Source organism: Mirounga leonina, unplaced genomic scaffold (assembly GCF_011800145.1).
Source record: "Mirounga leonina isolate KUSES-001 unplaced genomic scaffold, KU_Mleo_1.0 Mir_168, whole genome shotgun sequence".
In the NCBI taxonomy this organism is placed as follows: domain Eukaryota; kingdom Metazoa; phylum Chordata; class Mammalia; order Carnivora; family Phocidae; genus Mirounga; species Mirounga leonina.
Window position 1 is genome coordinate 16,365,773 of NW_023270426.1, and position 19,667 is coordinate 16,385,439.

General features: G+C 37.9%; 2 protein-coding genes across 8 annotated transcripts in view; both read right to left on the reverse strand.

Moving 5' to 3' along the window:
* Positions 1–1,453, reverse strand: part of RAPGEF6 (Rap guanine nucleotide exchange factor 6) — a 202,570-nt gene extending 201,117 nt beyond the window's left edge. For 4 of the 5 annotated variants that reach the window (XM_035014061.1, XM_035014060.1, XM_035014066.1 and 1 more), the window contains exon 1: positions 1,008–1,453. In XM_035014061.1, the coding sequence (XP_034869952.1) occupies positions 1,008–1,076 (69 nt within the window). In that variant the 5' untranslated portion in view covers positions 1,077–1,453. The remainder of the gene's footprint in view (positions 1–1,007) is intronic. The other variant, XM_035014063.1, reaches the window with a different exon arrangement.
* Positions 1,454–6,794: 5,341 nt separating this feature from the next.
* FNIP1 (folliculin interacting protein 1) overlaps positions 6,795–19,667 on the reverse strand; it is a 151,479-nt gene continuing 138,606 nt past the window's right edge. For all 3 annotated transcript variants that reach the window (XM_035014070.1, XM_035014068.1, XM_035014069.1), the window contains 3 exons: positions 16,808–17,005; positions 12,252–12,367; positions 6,795–9,785 (listed from right to left, as the gene is read on the reverse strand). In XM_035014070.1, coding sequence (XP_034869961.1) covers positions 9,707–9,785; positions 12,252–12,367; positions 16,808–17,005 — 393 coding nt within the window. In that variant the 3' untranslated portion in view covers positions 6,795–9,706. The remainder of the gene's footprint in view (positions 9,786–12,251; positions 12,368–16,807; positions 17,006–19,667) is intronic.

Consider the following 19,667-nt stretch of genomic DNA (forward strand, 5'->3'; position numbering starts at 1 on the left):
CTCAAAATGAGGACTCTGGAAAGTGGCATAATTTGCCTTGTTTTCATTTAAAGATAAGGATCCCCAAAAAGTTTGACTTATCACAGCTACAGTTACACCTTGACTAATGTCATATCACAAAAGTTACTGAGATCCACTATGCAAAGCAGTATAAATCTCAAAAAAACCTCAAAGTGGCTTAAGAACTAGCCAAAACATTTAATTTCATTTATTGCAACCATATACATGACAATCTAACAATCCCTTCACACTATTATTGCTTTTTGGTTTAAGAAATATACCACTTATTACAGAAACTACTGCAAATCAAGGAAAACCTCCCACAAAATCTAAGCACTCTATAGGGCTATGCAAAATTACAAGGTTTCAGTTATGTGACTGAAAATCAGCATAGAGGTCAAATGAAAATCATTTAAGCTGATGCCACTGATGCTAACCCAACAGAGCAAATTTTGGATCCAAGCACAAAATACTGAAAAATTTCCCGCTGACAGTCTGAGAAAGTACCAACCAGAACCACCAGATCTTTAAATATGCATCATCCACCACCAGAATTCATCACCTGACTAGATGCAAAGTTTTAAGCTGATTTTGAAAACTTTCTTTTCTAGGTAAGGTCTCTGAAGGGACCTTTGAAGAGAAGTTACTTTTCGAGAATTTGACTACTAACAATTTCTACCTTGTTTTTCTACCTAGGGACACTCTCACTCCGAGACCCACATTTTGCCCTGAGAAGATACGATTTTGTTATGGTGTCTTCTTATCGAAAACACTAGGAAGTTACCGGCAAAGACGGGTGTGCGGGAAGATTACACCTCAAGCAGGAAAGGCGGTCATCACCCCGGCGAGAAGGGCCTTGGGGGGGGGGGAGGGGGGAACGCAGAAAACAGATATACTGGCAGCAGGTGCGAGGCTCCAGCAAGGGGACAGACGCCGCAGCTTTCGGACCGACAGGAGGATGCTGTCCGTTGGACAGTGGGACGCGCGCTAGCGTCGGCCAGCCTTACCTCGGGGGTCCGCTCGGGAGGCTTCTTCTTCAGCGCCTGCCTAGCGCCGGGGTCCACGGGTGAGTTCATGGCTGCGGCGCCGGCCCCCCTGCCCCCCAGCCTGCCCTTAGCAGTCCACGAGACAGCACATTCACCTTAGGTAGGGGGTCTGCACCCTCCACCCCCGAGGTAAAGAACTCCTGACCGCCCCAGGGTCAGCGCTCGAGCAAACAAGCCTTCGCAACGCCCGCCCAGGGCCTCAGCCCACGCGCGACTGGCCAGAGGGAAGCCCGCACGGGGGCGGAAGGAGGGCGGATGCGCATGCGCAGCAGGGCGAGCACGCAAACGAGCGCCCAAGGGCGTGTCTCCGCGGTGACGTAAAAACTGGGGCGGTGCAGTTAGGCCTCTTCCGACTCTTCTTCGTGAGATTTGAAGACACGTCGCGAGATCTCACCTGAACCAGTCACGGGATCCGCCTCGGATTTGCGGTTTCGGCCGTTCCAACTTCCGGTGCAGGGACCGGAAACGCGCTGCGAGGGACTGAGCAAAAATAGCCTGTTGGGGCCAAACCGTAAGGGTAAGTGTTTTGGGGGGAGGGTTCTGTTTGTGCCCTAGTCCGGAAGCTCAGGGTGTGGCCAGACTTGGGGCTAAACTCCAGTTCTGCAACGCTGACACCCCTTCCTTGGAGAAAGTGCAGGAATCGTCGCTGCCGTTTCGCGAACGAGGAAGTTCACTGACTCTTCCCTGCGTCTCTTTTAATAAAACGAAATCTCTTGTGGAAGGAGGCCGTCAGAAAGTACTTGCCCTGTCCATTACGGACGTACTGAGATCGGGGCAGAGAAATTAAAGTGTCGCGGCCTTGAGCAGGAATTGGGCGCTGGTCCTGAGGGCAGCTCCCAGTTAGTGCTGGTTCGCGAAGTCAGGTGTGTACTTACTCACATAACCAATGCCCAGGCAGCCCTCGCTCAGCTCAGCCCTTTCCTGGGGCCGGGGGCGGGGGGAGGATTTAGGGCCGCCTGGACTCAGGAGTGACCAGTTTCGCACTACATTTTATATACTAGCCTGTTTCCTAACAGAGCGAATAAAGCCAATTTCCATTTATTTACTGGTCCCTTGGTAAGAAAAACAGACCGCACCTGCAGATTAGGTTTTCACTGTGAGAAGACTGATAGAATTCCAGAACCCATTCGTTCTAGAACAGTATTTTTCACTGCCGTCCCTTTAGCGCATTGATGGGCCGCACTGGTCTCAAATTCCTTAATTGGTAGCCATCATAGGCATGTTCTTTTTAATGAATTTTAAGTTTCCTGAGATTTGTATGCCACGTCTAGGTACATCTTAGTATTTCTCACAGCAGTTAGCATAGTTCACTCAATAATTAAAAGAGATTTATGATTATGACGTTATTCAGTTTTCTAATGACGTGCTAAGAATTAAAATATTTTAGAGTAACAAAAGGGAAAGGAGAATTCAGGCTGCAACATTTACATTTCTGGAATCTGGTAATGATGGCTGATATTAATAGTTTTGTTTTCTGTTGGTCGTTGGGCTTGCCCAAACGAAGTTTTCAACATAATATTAGCACATTTCTTTTTTGAATATAGGTCAAAAACCCTACCAAGGAAGTTGTGGCTCAGCCATTCTGGAAATAAAGTAATTGTGGAGAGATCACAAGGAATTGCAGTGACCCATTTTCGTCATTTTTTTGTGTGTATAAACATCCTCTCAAAGATCTGCCAAGGATCACAAACATTAGCCCTTCCATTCTTCAAGGATCATTTTCTAGGGCCACATAAATATTTGAAAGGGGGGTAAGGAATTAAAGCATGACAACCATGAGCTTAGACCTTACAGGCAAACATCTGATTTTGTGTCTTTAATAGGCCATTTCTATTTATACCAGTTGAAGTTATTTAATATCTCTTAACTTCAGTTTCCTTACCTGTAAAATGGGACTAGTAAAGGACCCATTGCTTTGGGATTCTCTTATATGACATAATACATGTGCAGTACTTCAGATGTTGCCTACACTCTTTATTACTTTACCTCTGAAAAGTGATTTCTCTGAAGCAGAAATTAAAGTGTGAAGAACTGGAAAGATTTTTAACGCCTAATTTTTTTTCATTAGTAACTTTAACACATTTATGTATTCATGAAGAGGTGCAGCAACAAGAACTGTCACGAATTGCAGTTGTATGTGTAAACTGGGAAATGCTTTGGCAGAAAAAATCATCTAGCAAAGCTGAAAAATACCCTTTCACAGCAAGTCCAGTCCTTGATAATGTCCTGAAGAATACCATGTACACTAGAAAAGATGAACAAAAATGTTCATTGTTCATATTAGCCAAAAGCTAAAAATAACACCAATGTCCACCAGTAACAGAATGAATATATCACTGGATTCAGTGGATGAATCTCCACCGTAATGTTGAGAGGGAAAAAAGCAAAACAAAACATGAAGTATAATTATACAGGGCTCAAATACAAGCAAAATTAAATTATATCACATAGGGATGCAGTAGAAAGAAAAAAGGAGAGGATGTTCACAAAAATCAGACTGTAGTTACAAAAATGTTAGGATTATGATCAGGATAGGGCACATGGAGGAAGGGGCTTCTAGGTTACTAGAACTGATTTGTTTCTTGACCTAAGTTATGGTTACATTAGTGTATATTTATTGATTTTTCTATATATAATATTTCATGAAAAAATTACACAAAAATAACTTTATTAGCTTTATCATAAGACAGCAATAGTAAAAACAATAAATGTCCATGGTAACTACGCAAATCTAAACTTAAGCACACTTTGAAATGTCCTTACCATCTTATATTGTGCTCTGCTAAGCTGAAAAAAGTGAATAGACAGTGAAAACTCTAATAGCTATTTTCAGAGAAAAGGCAACCTCTAGGATAGTATTCACCAGTACTACCTGGTATCTGAAAGGAAAAATAATGGTTCTGAATGCAAGCAGTTTATTAAATTCTAGGAAAAACAAAACATGGTTAATTCTTTAAAAAAAAAAAAATCTTAATTCCTTACCCTACTTTATTTTTCTTCATTATACTTAACCACAATCTGATACCATATTTTCATCTGTCTCTCCCACCAGTGGGAAATATGTAAATTCCCTAAGAACACAAGAAGGTTTGTGTTATTTACTGCATATAGCTGGCACTCAGACTTGTGCCCAGCATGTAACAGGTGCTCAATGAGTATTTGTTGAATGAACAAATGGAATTATCTAAGGATACTAAGTAATTAAGAGGGGATTTTGCTGTTAAAAAAAAAAAAAAGGGCATTTGATTGTTCTCTAATGGCAAAGAAAGAGGTCTGGTGAAGCAAATGTTTTATGCAAAACCGAATCCTAATTAGGCAGACATACTCAGAATGGCTATCTTACCAAAAAAGAGCAAACCAACAAAAATATGGTAGTAAAGAGCACTGGTTTTAATAGCACTTGGAATGCAGTAAAGACTTGAGATTTGGAGTATGTTGGGAAATGGAGTCACTACTAGAGGGAAAAAAAAAAAAAGCATGTTTTCGCCCAAATCCATAAAGTCAGTTATGGTCATTAAATCAGAATCTGAGGGTGGGGTCTAGGAATTAGTATTTCTCAAAAGCTACCTAGGTGTTTCTAGTATGTGACGAGGTTTAAAAACTAAACTAACTCAGGTTCTGAACTAGTCTGACCCCACTTAATTCCAGCCCCTTCACCGACTTGTGAGTGCTGGAATAATTGTGTGACACAAGAGTGGCATCACAAGTTTTTTGAGAAAATATCTCCCTTATATTTACACATTTCAACAATGTGACTCCCTCTGAGACAATTTAGGTAACATTGCCTTTACCAAGAATCTGAAGAGATGAGCACTGAGGTGAATACCGAGATTATTTTTGGACTGCCCTTGTTAAAATAGTCACTTGGAAAACAAGGAAGCTCAAGCCTCTTCAACTTAGTACTCTCCTTAAGAGTAAATACAGATTTATCCATGGGAGGTATAATCAGTGTTAACCCAGAGATCTGTCTGTAATTTAATGAAGGGATTGGTCTAGGTTCACTTTGACCAGAGTCCCTTTTAAAAGAATTAAAAGGGACCAAGTCTCAGGAGACTACGTAGTGGGGGTTGGTGGAAGCTCTGAGCATATGCTTTAAGACCACCAAAGTTCTCCTGACAAATAGTGGGTGGAAATTTCAGATATTCTTTAAAAATCTCTTTTGGACTGCTTGTATTTCCTTTTTTTTTTTTTTTTTTTTTAAGGGATGTCTCAAAGGTTAAACGTAGAACAAACAAGACCAAGTCCATGGTCTGCACTCCAAAGCAAGGATAAGAAGCACTACACTCTCTAACCTTTGCCTTTTTACTCAAAGCTACAATTCCCAGCTCCCCCCCGCCCCTTGCACCTTCACCTCAGGTTTGGTTCCATGTGCCATCCTAATGGCAAAAACAAACGAATACCAGATAATCTTTTACAATACATTTGTCACCACATACTAGGTGGAAACCATTCTGGTCTGAGAAACGAAACAAATCCTCATGGAAAGTCTGTATGATCTCAGATTAAAGTCTGTGTTTCAGATTCTTACTACCAAAATCACTCCTCTATGCTACTCCAAGATTTCTCTAAATTTGTATGTGGGAACAGCACATATCAATACAGGTACCAATTATAAACCTCTAAAATACCTGATGGATGCTTCCCAAATACTTGACACTTCCTCTCTGCTTTAAAATAGTGCACTTATTTTCTTTGGTCAAATATAAGAGTGATATATATAAAATGATATGAAAACAGGCACTACAAAAAGCCACTGGTCTAATGCTTCCTCTTGACATAACTGCCCAAATCTACTGGCCTGAGTAACATAAGGTAGCATCTCAACAGCCTACTCAGGGCTGAATCACTGCTGCAGAGCAGGCACTCTGGACTGATGAAAGAGCTTACTTACCCTATAATGAAGATGAAGAAGATAGACTTGCTCAGAGTCACATGCAAATCAGTGAACAAACCAACTGGCCGATATTTGGTTCAATTGTAAAGTCAGTGGTACGGCACCTGGGTGGCTCAGTTGATTAAACGGCTGCCTTCGGCTCAGGTCGTGATCCTGGGGTCCTGGGATCGGGCCCGAATCAGGCTCTTTGCTCCATGGGGAGCTTGCTTCTCCCTCTCCCTCTGCCTGCCTGCTGCTCCCCGTGCTTGTGCTCTCTCTCTCACTCTCCCTATCTCTGTGTCAAATAAATAAATAAAAAATCTTTAAAAAAAAAAATTAAAAAAATAAAAAAAGAAAGTCAATGGTAATTTGTACTGAATACCATGTTCTTAACTGGTTTACATGGCTTCTTCTAAGTTTTAAATGAATTTTAGTTTGTTTTCAGTTAAAGAAATTTTCTATTTGTCATTATGAGGAACAGGTCAAAGGGAACATTATACCAGTATATTTTTTGTGACTATATTTTCATTCATAAGAACATAATGTTAAGTTCTCCCCACAACAACTGGGGGCCATAGTGGGGAGGCTGGACAGATTACCCAGTAATAGCAACAGCCAAGAATTATTGAGCACATGGGGTGTGCCATGCACTGAGATAAATTTTTGATGTTCATTATTTCACTTGATTCGCACAACCACCTCAGAAAGTAGATTCTACTAAATACCAGTAAAGAAATTTGGGATTAAAGAAGGACATTATGAACAAGGTCACATATCTAAAAGTGCCACACTTGTGAAAAGAATACAAGTGAGCAGACACCAGAGTCCATGATATTACCTATACCTTATTTACACATGAAATAAAGACCAATATCGTCCATCAAATTGACGTGTATTTATTGCACAAATTTCCCCTAGAACTGGGAGGTTATTATAATACAGGTGTACATTTGAGAAATGTATACAGAACAAGGAACAAGTATATACATTTTACATATCCCACCATCTAAATAACTTAGAGAAAGCAGAACAATCTCATAAGACATCCACCAGAAGGAGGCATTGTGTAAAATTTTTTTTTTTTAAAGTGATCATCCCCAGTGTATGCCAACTGCAACAAAATAAGATCTGTGCTAGTATGTTTATTGCACTTAACATTTTCAAACTCAATATTAAGACATATTAATAAAAGCCAGGAATATTTCAAATCAAACCAATTAGTTTATATACAAGGAAAAATTAGTTTTAAATCTATAATGTAAAAGATCCCTTTTTCATTTCCTGTTGCAAGTTTTTTTAATTTCCTGTTGAAACAAACAGGTTTTTAAAATATGTAACCCATATCTGTCTGTACCATAGGAAGTTGAAAAAATTATTTTGAACAGGCCAAAACTCTTTTCACATTCATCATAATGATCACACTTTAAAGAAGCAGCAGCTCATTCCTTGGGCTTTGTGTAAGGAAAAACAAGACTATGATGAAGGTAGTAGAAATTACAGAGGGTTAGGAATTATAAAACTCAGGAATCCTATAAGGATTAATGATTCTATAAGAAACTATAGGCCTCTTCCTTCTGAGCAAAGCTTAGTTTTATTATTTTTTTGAAGATTTTATTTATGTATCTATTTATTTGAGAGAGATAGTGAGAGAGAGCATGAGTGGAGAGGAGAGGGAGAAGCAGGCAGGACCCCGGGATCATGACCTGAGCCAAAGGCAGACACTTAACCAACTGAGCCACCCAGGCGCCCCGTTAAGCTTACTTTTTAAAAGTAACGGTAGCATGGGCCATCCATTTTGGAAGACTAAATTTCCTAAATGACAGAGATTTCAAACAGGACTTCAAATAGTTTGATGATTAATTAAAAAAAGAAACAAGCAAAAACATATTATCTACCTGGTACATATCATTCTCAACTACAATCAAAAAATAATGGCCCACCTACTAATCTGTCTATATTCTGAATTCTGCCAAAGAGACTGATTCATAGAATTCCAAACAATAAAAGAGGGAAGAATTTCAATAATTAATGGAACAAGAAAATTAAGCCAAAGAAAACAGATCCATAAATACTCTTTGGCAGCAAGTCATCCACGGGAGACTCAGGTACTAACTGGGACCAGCTGATAGGATGCAGGGGCAAAAGTGATTGCAGGCACGATTTCAGGTTTACACTCCATCAAAACAACCATTTCTTGTCTAGTTGGAGATTTCTTGAATACATAAAGAACAAGGCAAAATGTGACCCAGCACTATAAATTCAAGGCCAAAGACTAAACAAACCACAGAAATTTTCCTTAATTACTAAAAATTCAAACAGCAAGAATGAATGTATTATACAGTAATTATACTTAGTAAGAGAATAAACAAGTGGGCTTTTAAGCTAATCAATTACGATGAAAACAGTCCATGAAAGCAGAAACCAATTTCACGTCTAGCATTAAAAGTATCTTAGTGCTCGCTTCGGCAGCACACATACTAAAAGTATCTTAGATCAGGTAAGTAAAGAATAGGCTATAATGTAGTATTCAAGTAAACTGAGGTAGTAGAGCATACTGAAAACTTTATCTACCCATCTTTCTATTTACATTACTTACAAGAGTTTGGTTCCATGTTAGCCTTTCTCATAAGCAACACTCGACAATATATACAGAAACATTAACAACTGAAAAGTGAAAATATTTGAAAAAAATTAGATTTTGGAAGGGAAGGGCTGTTAGAGAAAAGAGAATAATTTTAAGAGTTAAAATGAGCTCTATTAGTGTAAACTGAATATTATGAAGCAGTGAAACAAATATTCAGTTCCTGTGGGTTCAAGAAGGGCTGATACTGAAAGCAAAGGCCTTGGCTACCTGAGCACTTTTAAAGAAAATAGTAGTATTTTTCCCAATGCTTTGGTGTAATTTTTAATCCTAATTTTCATTTATTAAATTAGATGCAAATATGTAAATATTAACATTTTTAAGAATTAGCTTATACTTATAAACAAAACAAATGGTATAAAGTAGTATTCTTATTTTGGGAATCTACATTCCTCAGCCTTAAAAAAAGACTGGCTTTAGTTATAGTTTAGGGTGTGTGAACAGAAAATTCACCAGAGAGTAACATTTAAACACTATTTACAATTTATACTAGTTGAAAATATTATTTTAAAAAAAGGTATGTTTACCAATCAATCTTGTATTTCTACCACTGCTTTTTTAAAAAATAGATACATATGTACACTTGGGTGGATAACATACACATTTACACTCATTATTCTGGATTTACTATAACTAACAGGTTGTTTAAAATACTTTGAGAAATACCCCAAAATTACTATTTTGAATTGAAAAACAAAAGAACAAATAATCAAGCTTTTATAGATCTATCCATACCTTAGAAATAAGGAATTAAAACTAATGAAATGACTATTGCTGAGCCATTTAATCGTGAGACATCCATTGCTATTTATGAGCGTGGCAACACGGGAGTGATCATATGAAATTCCTTGATGTTACTCATTTAGAAATTTCTACACTTTGGCTTTTTCAAATGCTTTCCCTCAAAATTATTTATGCTGTTTTAGTTTCACTTGGTTAAAAGTATACAACCACCCAAAAGTCCAACCAAAAGGAAAAAGCAATCCAATGATCACACAATATGTACTGCAACGCAGGATACCCAGGCATTTGACTCATTCAGATCGAAGTCTAACAGGGAAAAAAACTGCCATAAATGAATGTTGCATCTACTTCCTTGGTTTCTGTTTAACTTTCTACCAAAGTTAATTTCTTACAACCTTTATATTAAAGGAGTATCTGAGCAACATATGGAGAGTGAGTGCTTGCTACAGCAGCCAGAAGAGGAAGATCACTGGATTCAATCCTGAAATAAAGAAAACAAAAATCTCAGTTTAGGCTTTCTATAACCAAGACATGGTCTTACAGGTAATAAATGCTACATACCATATCTCAGCAGTCAAGAACCTAAGCCACTTGGGCCAAAGGGAAAAGGGTAAGAAGGGAGTTGAAGATAACACAAACTGGAAATGTTTCAGTAAGTAAAAACCAGAACAAAAGATTTTTTTAAAAAGAAAGCCACTGAAACCCAATAGTAACAAAGTCATGGATGTTGGAAAGCATCTCACTGATCTGCTAATAGACCAGGCATCAGAGCAAGGGACAGTATCTTAAGAAATACAATAAAGTCTAATAATAGAATAAATGTGTCCACCCATACTATTCTGGATACAAATGTTTTTATAGAAGTACTTGGGGGCGCCTGGTGGCTCAGTCAGTAAAGCATCCAACTCTTGGTTTCGGCTCTGATCATGATTTCAGGGTCGTGAGATAGAGCCCTACACTGGGCTCTGCACTCAAGGCAAGTGAAGGCCACTTGAGATTCTGTCCCTCTCCCTCTGCCCCTCCCCCCTCATGCGTGCACACTCGCGCGCTTTCTCTCTCTAAAATAAATAAAATCTTTAAAAAAAAAAAAGTACTGGGAAGAAGTAATGGGAGCTGCTGCTGCTGCTGCTTTTTTTTGTAATGGAAGCTTCTTAAAAATACATCCTACCATGAATAATTTATAGGAAAAAAAGTGGCCAATAAATATAGAAAAAGTTATGTAGGCTTATTCACGGTTAGAGAATAAATCTGAATAAAATCACATTACATTTTTTCAGCTAGTTGCTTGACGAAGATGAAAAAGCTTGACAATAGCCAGCAGTAGGAAGAGTGTGCTTCCTGCTGTCTGCGAGAATTTATTCTGATACTTTTTGGACAACCTTTAGTATTAACTATCACAATAACTAACAATATCCATCAAAAATTTAATACACATGTCCTTTAGCCAAAAATTCTACTTCTAAGAATTTATCCTACAAACTTCAAAGATTTATATTCATTCCAGCATTGATTTGTAATAGCACAAAACCTAAAAATATAAATTCTACCATATAATGAAATGCTATACAACCATTAAAAGTAAAGAGATAAATCAGTATGTACTTATATGAACATTCATGATATATTAAAAGGCAAGTTGCATAATGATATACAGAAAGTAAACCAATTTATACTTTTTATATTTTAAAAATTCTGTAAGAAGAGACAATTCATTAATTGTGTTTGGGTGAGGATCAGATGTTGGGGAAAAGACAGTGACAACTTAATTTTCATTTTATGTCAAAATGCACTGTAAAATTTGGTTATATGCATATTACATTAAAAACTAGTTTAGGGCGCCTGGGTGGCTCAGTTGGTTAAGCAACTGCCTTCAGCTCAGGTCATGATCCTGGAGTCCTGGGATCGAGTCCTGCATCGGGCTCCCTGCTTGGCAGGGAGTCTGCTTCTCCCTCTGACCCTCCTCCCTCTCGTGCTCTCTGTCTCTCTCTCGCAAATAAATAAATAAATAAATAAAATCTTAAAAAAATAAAAACTAGTTTACATTTTTTTATGTTTTTTAAATTTTTTTTTAAAGACTTTATTTATTTATTTGACAGAGAGAGACACAGCGAGAGAGGGAACACAAGCAGGGGGAGTGGGAGAGGGAGAAGCAGGCTTCCCTGCAGAGCAGGGAGCCCGATGTGGGGCTCGATACCAGGAACCTGGGATCATGACCTGAGCCGAAGGCAGACGCTTAACGACTGAGCCACCCAGATGCCCCTAAATTTTTTTAAATAAAGGCATGACACACACAGAATCATCTATATCCAATCTAGATGATGAGGAACAGTATTAATGAAAGAATTTAATTTCGTTTCTGACACGATTGCTACTCGATGTTGGTTCTCTCTTCCTTCTAAGAAGTTTAATTAAAAAAGGTTCTAGCTTGTTTCAATTTATGTAACTAGGATTTCGGGAAATAATTCACAAACACACACACAACACAAGAAGCCATAGAACATAGGCAAAGTAACTACGAAATATAATGAAAAGTGCTAATCAGTGTTTCCCACCAATTTCCTGTTCCTCCTTCAGTTAGCATTTTTAAAAAATGTCCTCTTCCCAGGGAAAACTGCAAAGCAGACAGACATAAAGATAATGGAGAAGGAGTAATAATATGTAGATAATGTACTACCACCCACAGAATAGTGTTACTTCAGTCAGCTCATTTGGATGGAAGGGCAGATGCTGGGAATGATGAGTTTACAGCATATGTAAATTACAAGTTTCTCAACTTACTGTAATAGTATAAGGGACAATGCCTTTCGGATCAGTGGAAGCCAAGGATCTGCTTTTATATGGTATAAAGCAACCCAACTGATAACAGTGTCCAACTTCTAAAAGGCAATTCTGGGGAATATTCTTTGCCTAAAGAAAGTGCAGTAAGAAAACAAAGCCACAAACATACCCTAGAACCACTCCTAGCTCCTTGACGTGAACACGCATCTGTCCCCTCAGGTACTCAGACAGCATTTTGCTCTTGAAGTATAACTCCTGTAATCGGTCTTCAAGATGCATTACACACTGCAGTTAGGGGGAAACAAGAACCAGGTAAGAAAATGGTTTCTAAGTCGAAGTAATGGCAAATTCCAAAGCATCAAGTTTATGACAATTCAGTTTTTCCTACATAAACTAAAATTTGGAGCACATTTTTAAAGCACATAATTTTAGCTGAAGGATTGTATTTTTTTTCTAGTTAATATCAAAGATTTAGATCCTACAGAGTTTCTGTTTTTGTTTAAATGTGGTAAATTATACATAATAAAAAATTTTCCATTTTAACCATTTTTAAGTGTACAATTGAGAAGCATTAAGTACATCCAAAAAAAGTGAAATTATCACCACTACACATTTCCAGAACTTTAAAAAATGTTTTTATTCCAAATTTGATAAATATAACACTCATAAATTGATGCATTTCAAATATATTTACACAGGAAAGGCTGCATTCTCCCGTGGAGAGTTAAAAAAGTTAGCAATAGCTCACAGAAAATGCCCAGTAGTCCTTACTAGAAGACATGTTTCTGAGCTAGAACATTAAAAACTAAAACACATACACTTCACTTATTATCAATTAATTTGCTCAATTTAATAAAATAGGTGATTTTGGCATGTGAATTGATGCTATAACATTTGAGAAAAAAGCATGAGTTTCAAGTGTTAAAACACTGAATTCTTCCAGAGGATTCCTTTCCAATGAAAATCAACTATTAAAACTACTAATGGGGCGCCTGGCTGGCTCAGTCGGTAGTGTGTGGGACTCCTGATCTTAGGGCTGTGAGTCTGAGCCTCACAGTAGGTGTGAAGCTTACTTAAAAAAACTCCAGGGGCACCTGGGTGGCTCAGATGGCTAAGCGTCTGCCTTCGGCTCAGGTCATAATCCCAGGGTCCTGGGATCGAGCCCCACATCAGGCTCCCAGCCCAGCGGGGAGTCTGCCTCTCCCTCTCCCTCTGCCTCTCTCCCTGCTCATGCTCTCGCTCTATATTTCTCTGTATCATAAATGAATAAATTTTTTAAAAATCTTTAAAAAATAAATGAATAAATAAAAAATTAAAAAAACACCAAACTGCTAATAAAAACCCACTTTCTTCTTGGAAAAACAAAATAGAAATTATACACACACACATATATATATAAACTGTATATACAATTTACATATATCTGTGAATTTACCATATTACCCTTTTTTTTAAGAAGTAGGCTCCACACCCAGCACAGAGCCCAATGCAGGGCTTGAACTCACAACCCTGAGATCAAGACCTGAGCTGAGATCAAGAGTCATCATATGTCTGACTGAGTCACCAAGGCACCCCCCATATTACCCATTTTTAAGTATACAATTCAGTGGCATTAAGTATAGTCACAATGTTGTGCAACCATCATCACTATCCATTTCCAGAACTTTTTTCATTATCCCAAACATTAACTCTGTACCCATTATATAGTAACTCCTCATTCCCTCCTCCCCCGAGCCCTTGGTAATCTCTCTCTACTTTCTGTCTCTGTGAATTTGCCTGTTCTAGAGACCTCATTTAAGTAGAATCCTATAATATCTGTCCTTTTCACATATTCTACTTAGCATAATGAGTTCAAGGTTCATCCATATTGTATCAGAATGTATCAGAATTTCATTCCCTAGCTTGGCTGAAATATTCCATTCTATGTATTATACCACATTTTGTTTATCCATTCATTTGTTAATGGACATGAGGTGTTTTCAACTTTTGGCTATTGCAAATAATGCTGCCATAAACATGATGGTATAATTTTTGAGTCCCTGCTTTCAACTGTTTTGAATATAAAACCACAGGTAGAATTGCTGGATCACAGGGCAATACAATGTTAAACTTCTTGAAGAACTGCCAAAGTGTTTTTCACAGCAGCTGCACCATTTTACATTCCCACCAGCAATGCACAAGGGTTCCAATTTCTCCACATTTTGGCTAATACTTGTTTTTTGTTTTTGATTATAGCCACACTTACGGGTGTGAAGGAGTACCTCACTGTGGTTTTGATATGTACTTTCCTGAAGATCTTTTCATATGCTCATTGACCATATCCACTTCTTTAGAGAAATGTCTATTTGCCTATTTTTAAATTGAGTTTTTCTTTGTTACTCTGGATACCAATCTCTTTGAACATATATGATTTACAAATATTTTCTCCTGCTCTGCAGATTGTCTCTTCACTTGTTGATAGTGTCCTTTGGTGAACAAAAATTTTGATTATTGATAAAGTCCCATGAATCTGTTTTTTACTTTTGTTGCTTGTGCTTTTGGTGTTAAATCCAAGAAATCCCTGCCAAATCAAATGCCATAAGGATTATCCCCTATGCTTTCTTTGAACAGTTTTACATAGTTTAAGCACTTAAGTTTCAATTTAAGTCAGATTCAAGTTTGAGTTCATTTCTGTACATGCAATAGGTAAGGGTTCAACTTCATTCTTCTACATGTGGATATCCAGTTTTCTCAGCATGGTTTATTTCAAGGGCTCCTTTCCTCTTTGAATGGTCTTGGCTCCCTTGTCCAAAACCAACTGACCATATAACTAAGGGTTTATTTTTGGGCTATTATATTCTTTTGGCCCATATGTCTGTCCTTATGCCAGTATCACACTGTTTTGATTATTGTCACTTTGGAGTAATTAGGAGGTCTGAGTCCTCCATCTTTGTTCTTCTTTAACAGTGCTTTCTTAACTTCCATTTTAGACTGTTCATTGCTAGTGTATGTAAATGGAACTAGCTTTGCATGCTGATTTTGTATCTTGCAATTTTGCTGCATTCATTTTTAGCTCTATCAGTTTTTTTGTGGAATCTTCAAGTTTTCTATGTTTAAGATTATGTCATCTGCATGTGGTATATATATACAATGGAATATTATGCAACCATCAAAAGGAATGAGATCTTGCCATTTGCAACGACGTGGATGGAACTGGAGGGTATTATGTTGAGTGAAATAAGTCAAACAGAGAAAGACATGTATCATATGATCTCACTGATATGAGGAATTCTTAATGGCAGGAAACAAACTAAGGGTTGCTGGAGTGGGGGGGTGGGGGGGGGGGGATGGGGTGACTGGGTGATAGACACTGGGGAGGGTACGTGCTCTGGTAAGCGCTGTGAATTGTGCAAGACTGTTGAATCTCAGATCTGTACCTCTGAAACATATAATGCAATATATGTTAAGAAAAAAAAAAAGAAGAAGAAGAAGGTAGCGGGAGGGGAAGAATGAAGCGGGGGAAATCGGAGGGGTAGACGAACCATGAGAGACGATGGACTCTGAAAAACTGAGGGTTCTAGAGGGGAGGGGGGTAGGAGGATGGGTTAGCCTGGTGGTGGGTATTGAGGAGGGCACATTCTGCATGGAGCACTGGGTGTTATGCACAAACAATGAATCATGGAACACTTCATCTAAAACTAATGATGTAATGTATGGGGATTAACATAAGAATAAAAATAAATAAATAAATAAATAAATAAATAAATAAATAAATAGGAAAAAAAAAAGATTGTCATCTGCAGAGAGAATTTTACTTCTTCCTTTCCAATTTGGATGCCTTTCTTTTTCTTGCTTAACTGCTCTGGTTAGCGCTTTCTAGTTAGTACTCTGATGAAAAGAAGTGGTGAAAGTGGGCATCCATGTCCTGTCCGTGATCACAGGGGTAAAACTTTCAATATTTCACCAATGAGAATAAGGTTAGCTGTGGTTTTGTCATATGTGGCCTTTATCAAGTTGATCTACAGAGGTTTTTAAGTAAGCTGTATTATATTTGTCCTAACAAGAAAAAGAAGAACTTTGAAAGCTGGAAATGGTGTCTTCAGTAAGAGGTTATTCAGTATTACGAAGAGTGTTCATTCTAAGTCCTAACAGGACAATGAGGCTCTAGAAAGCACTGGCATTCTGCACAAAGCTTGGGGACACTGCATGTCCATACCTTATATGAAACTAGTCAGGCACCAAATTCCAGCTGCGAAACCATACAACACATAGACATGTACACATCCCCTTGGGCTGCCATTACAAAATACCATAGATTCAGTGATTTAAACAACAGAGAATTATTTTTTCACAGTTCTGGAGGCTGGAAGTGTGAAGGTCAGGGTGCTAACATGTTCCAGTTCTGTCAACAGCTCTCACCTGGGCACGCAGATGACTGTCTCTGGCTCTGTCCTCACAATCTCTCTTCCTTTTCTTAGGAGATCCACGAATCCCATCATGAGGACTCCACCCTCATCACCTAATCTAACCCTGATTACCTCCTAAAGGCCCATCTCCAAATACCATCATACTGGGTATCAGGGCTTCAACACATGGATTTTAGAAAAACACAAACCTTCAGTCCATAACATCTCTTTTCTGGGAAACAATGAGGAAGCTAACAGCAGTGTTCAACATAGGCACATACTAAATAAAGTTCAGTCACCTATCGGAGTGCCAAATAATTCAAGCCTTATACATACTTACAAAATTTGGAGACAAGTTATGTTTATAAAGCTGAAGAGTGGAATGAAGCAGGTTGGACACAAGACTGGAAACCAAGACTTCCTTTCCCAATTTATTATCTGTCATTCGTCTCTGGCTACTGGCCACTTGAACAGTCCATTTATCCATATCTGCTATAATACAGACAGCCTCTGCTATTGGTTCATCCAACACTGGATGCTGGAAAAAAGAATTCATCTTATGATAAGTAAATGAAGTTTTCAAATAAATGTTAATGAAAATAAGGCAAGAGATATTAAACAAAAACAGAATAAAAGAATATTAAATTCTGACAACTACTGCCAAAGAATCCTTGACAGTAGAAAATGGAATATTTAATTAACTCAGTAACAAATACCGTGAGATAACTTATAGAAATCATCACTGGGGGCACCTGGGTGGCATTGGTTAAGTCATGATCTCAGGGTTGGGCTCTGTGCTCAGCGGGGAGTCTGCATGAGTTTCTCTCTCTCCCTCTCTCCCCCCGCAAATAAATAAATCTTAAAACAAAAAAAAAGGAAAAAAAGAAATTATCACTGTTGAGATTCATTGCCAGAACTTTGTATTCTTTTAAGTTTTGATTTAAACATTTTAACATTTAAACATTAATATTTAAAAAACTGATGCAAAAAGAATTCACATGAGCAAGTCAAAGCTAAGGTTCTGTGCTAACTATCCCAACTCGTCAGACATTAATTTGTTTGAGCACCTCAAGGGCTATCACTTGATTACATGAAATACCTTGCTGCTTATGTTCCCTAGGTTTTTCTATTTTACCATAATGTATATCCACAATATAGCTAACAGCAATTAAAAAAGGAAACCAATCACCAGGTACTAATATGGCTCTCCAAGACATATGGTTAAATCAGAAAAAAAAGTCATTAAACACCTAGACACACGTGCACACAGGCACCCACATATACATATTATATCCATCCCAGTTACATTTTTTAAAATTAGTATCTATATCTAAACAAATGTATAGAGAGAAGAATGAAAATATTCAAATCAGACTCTATCATGAAGATCTCTGTGAAGAAGTATGGAATATTAAGAGTACAATTAAGGATGTCTTTTTGCTTTTGTGTATCTTTATTTTGTTGGAATTCCTATCAGAAGCATTTACCTAATTGATACTTTTATAATTAGAAAGTTTAAGGCATAATGAAAAATAATTTAAACATATACAAAATAAAAGGCCCATAGCACATCGCTGTACCCTTGGCTTCTCATGGTTTATACACAAAGACCAAAATTGACAATTAAGTACAAAGCACCATTATCAAAAAGAAATGATGGAGAAAAGAAGAAAAGACAGAAAAGAAAAAAGAAAAAGAGAAGAAAGAGAAGAGAAGAAAGAAAAGAGAGAAAAGAAAGAAAAGAAAAAAAAAAAAAGAAAGAAAGAAAAAAGATCCTACAGGGGCGCCTGGGTGGCTCAGTCGTTAAGCGTCTGCCTTCGGCTCAGGTCCTGATCCCAGGGTCCTGGGATCAAGCCCTGCATCGGGCTCCCTGCTCCGCGGGAAGCCTGCTTCTCCCTCTCCAACTCCCCCTGCTTGTGTTCCCTCTCTTGCTGTCTCTCTGTCAAATAAATAAAATCTTTAAAAAAAAAAAAGAAAAGATCCTACAGTGCTCAACATTTCAACATCTTTCTATATTTAGAAAGCTAAGGATTTATTCACCACTGGCCATATGGAATAGCAGTAATAAAACTGAGATTAAAAACTGTAATTTGAGGGGCACCTGGGTGGCTCAGTCATTAAGCGTCTGCCTTCAGCTCAGGTCATGATCCCGGGGTCCTGGGATCGAGCCCCACATCAGGCTCCCTGCTCCGCAGGAAGCCTGCTTCTCCCTCTCCCACTCCCCCTGCTTGTGTTCCCTCTCTCGCTCTCTGTCAAAAAATAAATAAAATCTTAAAAAAAAACAAATACTATAATTTGAAGTACTTGAACCCAATGGCCTTTTTCCTTTCAAACTTGTACTGTTACTACAAGTTTATAGCAAAGAATGTAGGTTTGCTCCTTGATAAACCCAGGTTTGCCATGCCCAAAGGATATCCCTTTGCCCAGTAAATGAAGAACCACTATGAATAAGGCTTTTGGCTTGATGCTAAGTAAACAAAGACAATGGAGCTCACAGTCCTGTGTGGGAGATAAAAATAAATACAACTGGCTATAAAAAGACATGTGTAACAGACAAAACAGATATCAAGTGCTGAGGTAGCAGAGGAGGGCAATAATGGTTTCTTGTGTGAGTGGGAGTTTCACAGAAGTGACACAGGGACATAACATTTAAGTATGGATTGGATTGCTGGTGAAAAATCAGAGAGGAATATGGATAAATCTGTGAGAGAATACCATGAGAAGACTTAGAGACATAAGTAGATGCATGTGACTAAATTAGTGAAATGTGATACTGAGAAGCAGTGAAGAAGAGAATGGCAAAGAAAAAACCTGGAAAGATACACTGTGAAAACTTTCCATGGAACTCTAAACTTTATATTTGTTGTTATAAAATAGTACTCAAATATTTCTTATTCACCTCTTACCAGGAATATAACATTTTTCAATTCACCAACTTAGTTACTGAAATATAATTTTGGAAATGGTACATACATCTAAAGATGTAAGGTATACCTTACATTTTTAAGAAACAAAGTAACAGTAGACATATTTTAATGTAAGTATTTCTATGGTTATAAAAGAAAAATAAGGCAGGAGGCATGATCAAATAACCAAAATGGAATAACAAACTGTTAAAGACAGACATTACTTTCAAAAGCAGTGGGCATCTTTAGGAAATGATATTTATGAAGGGGGTACATTTCCTCACAAGGAAATGC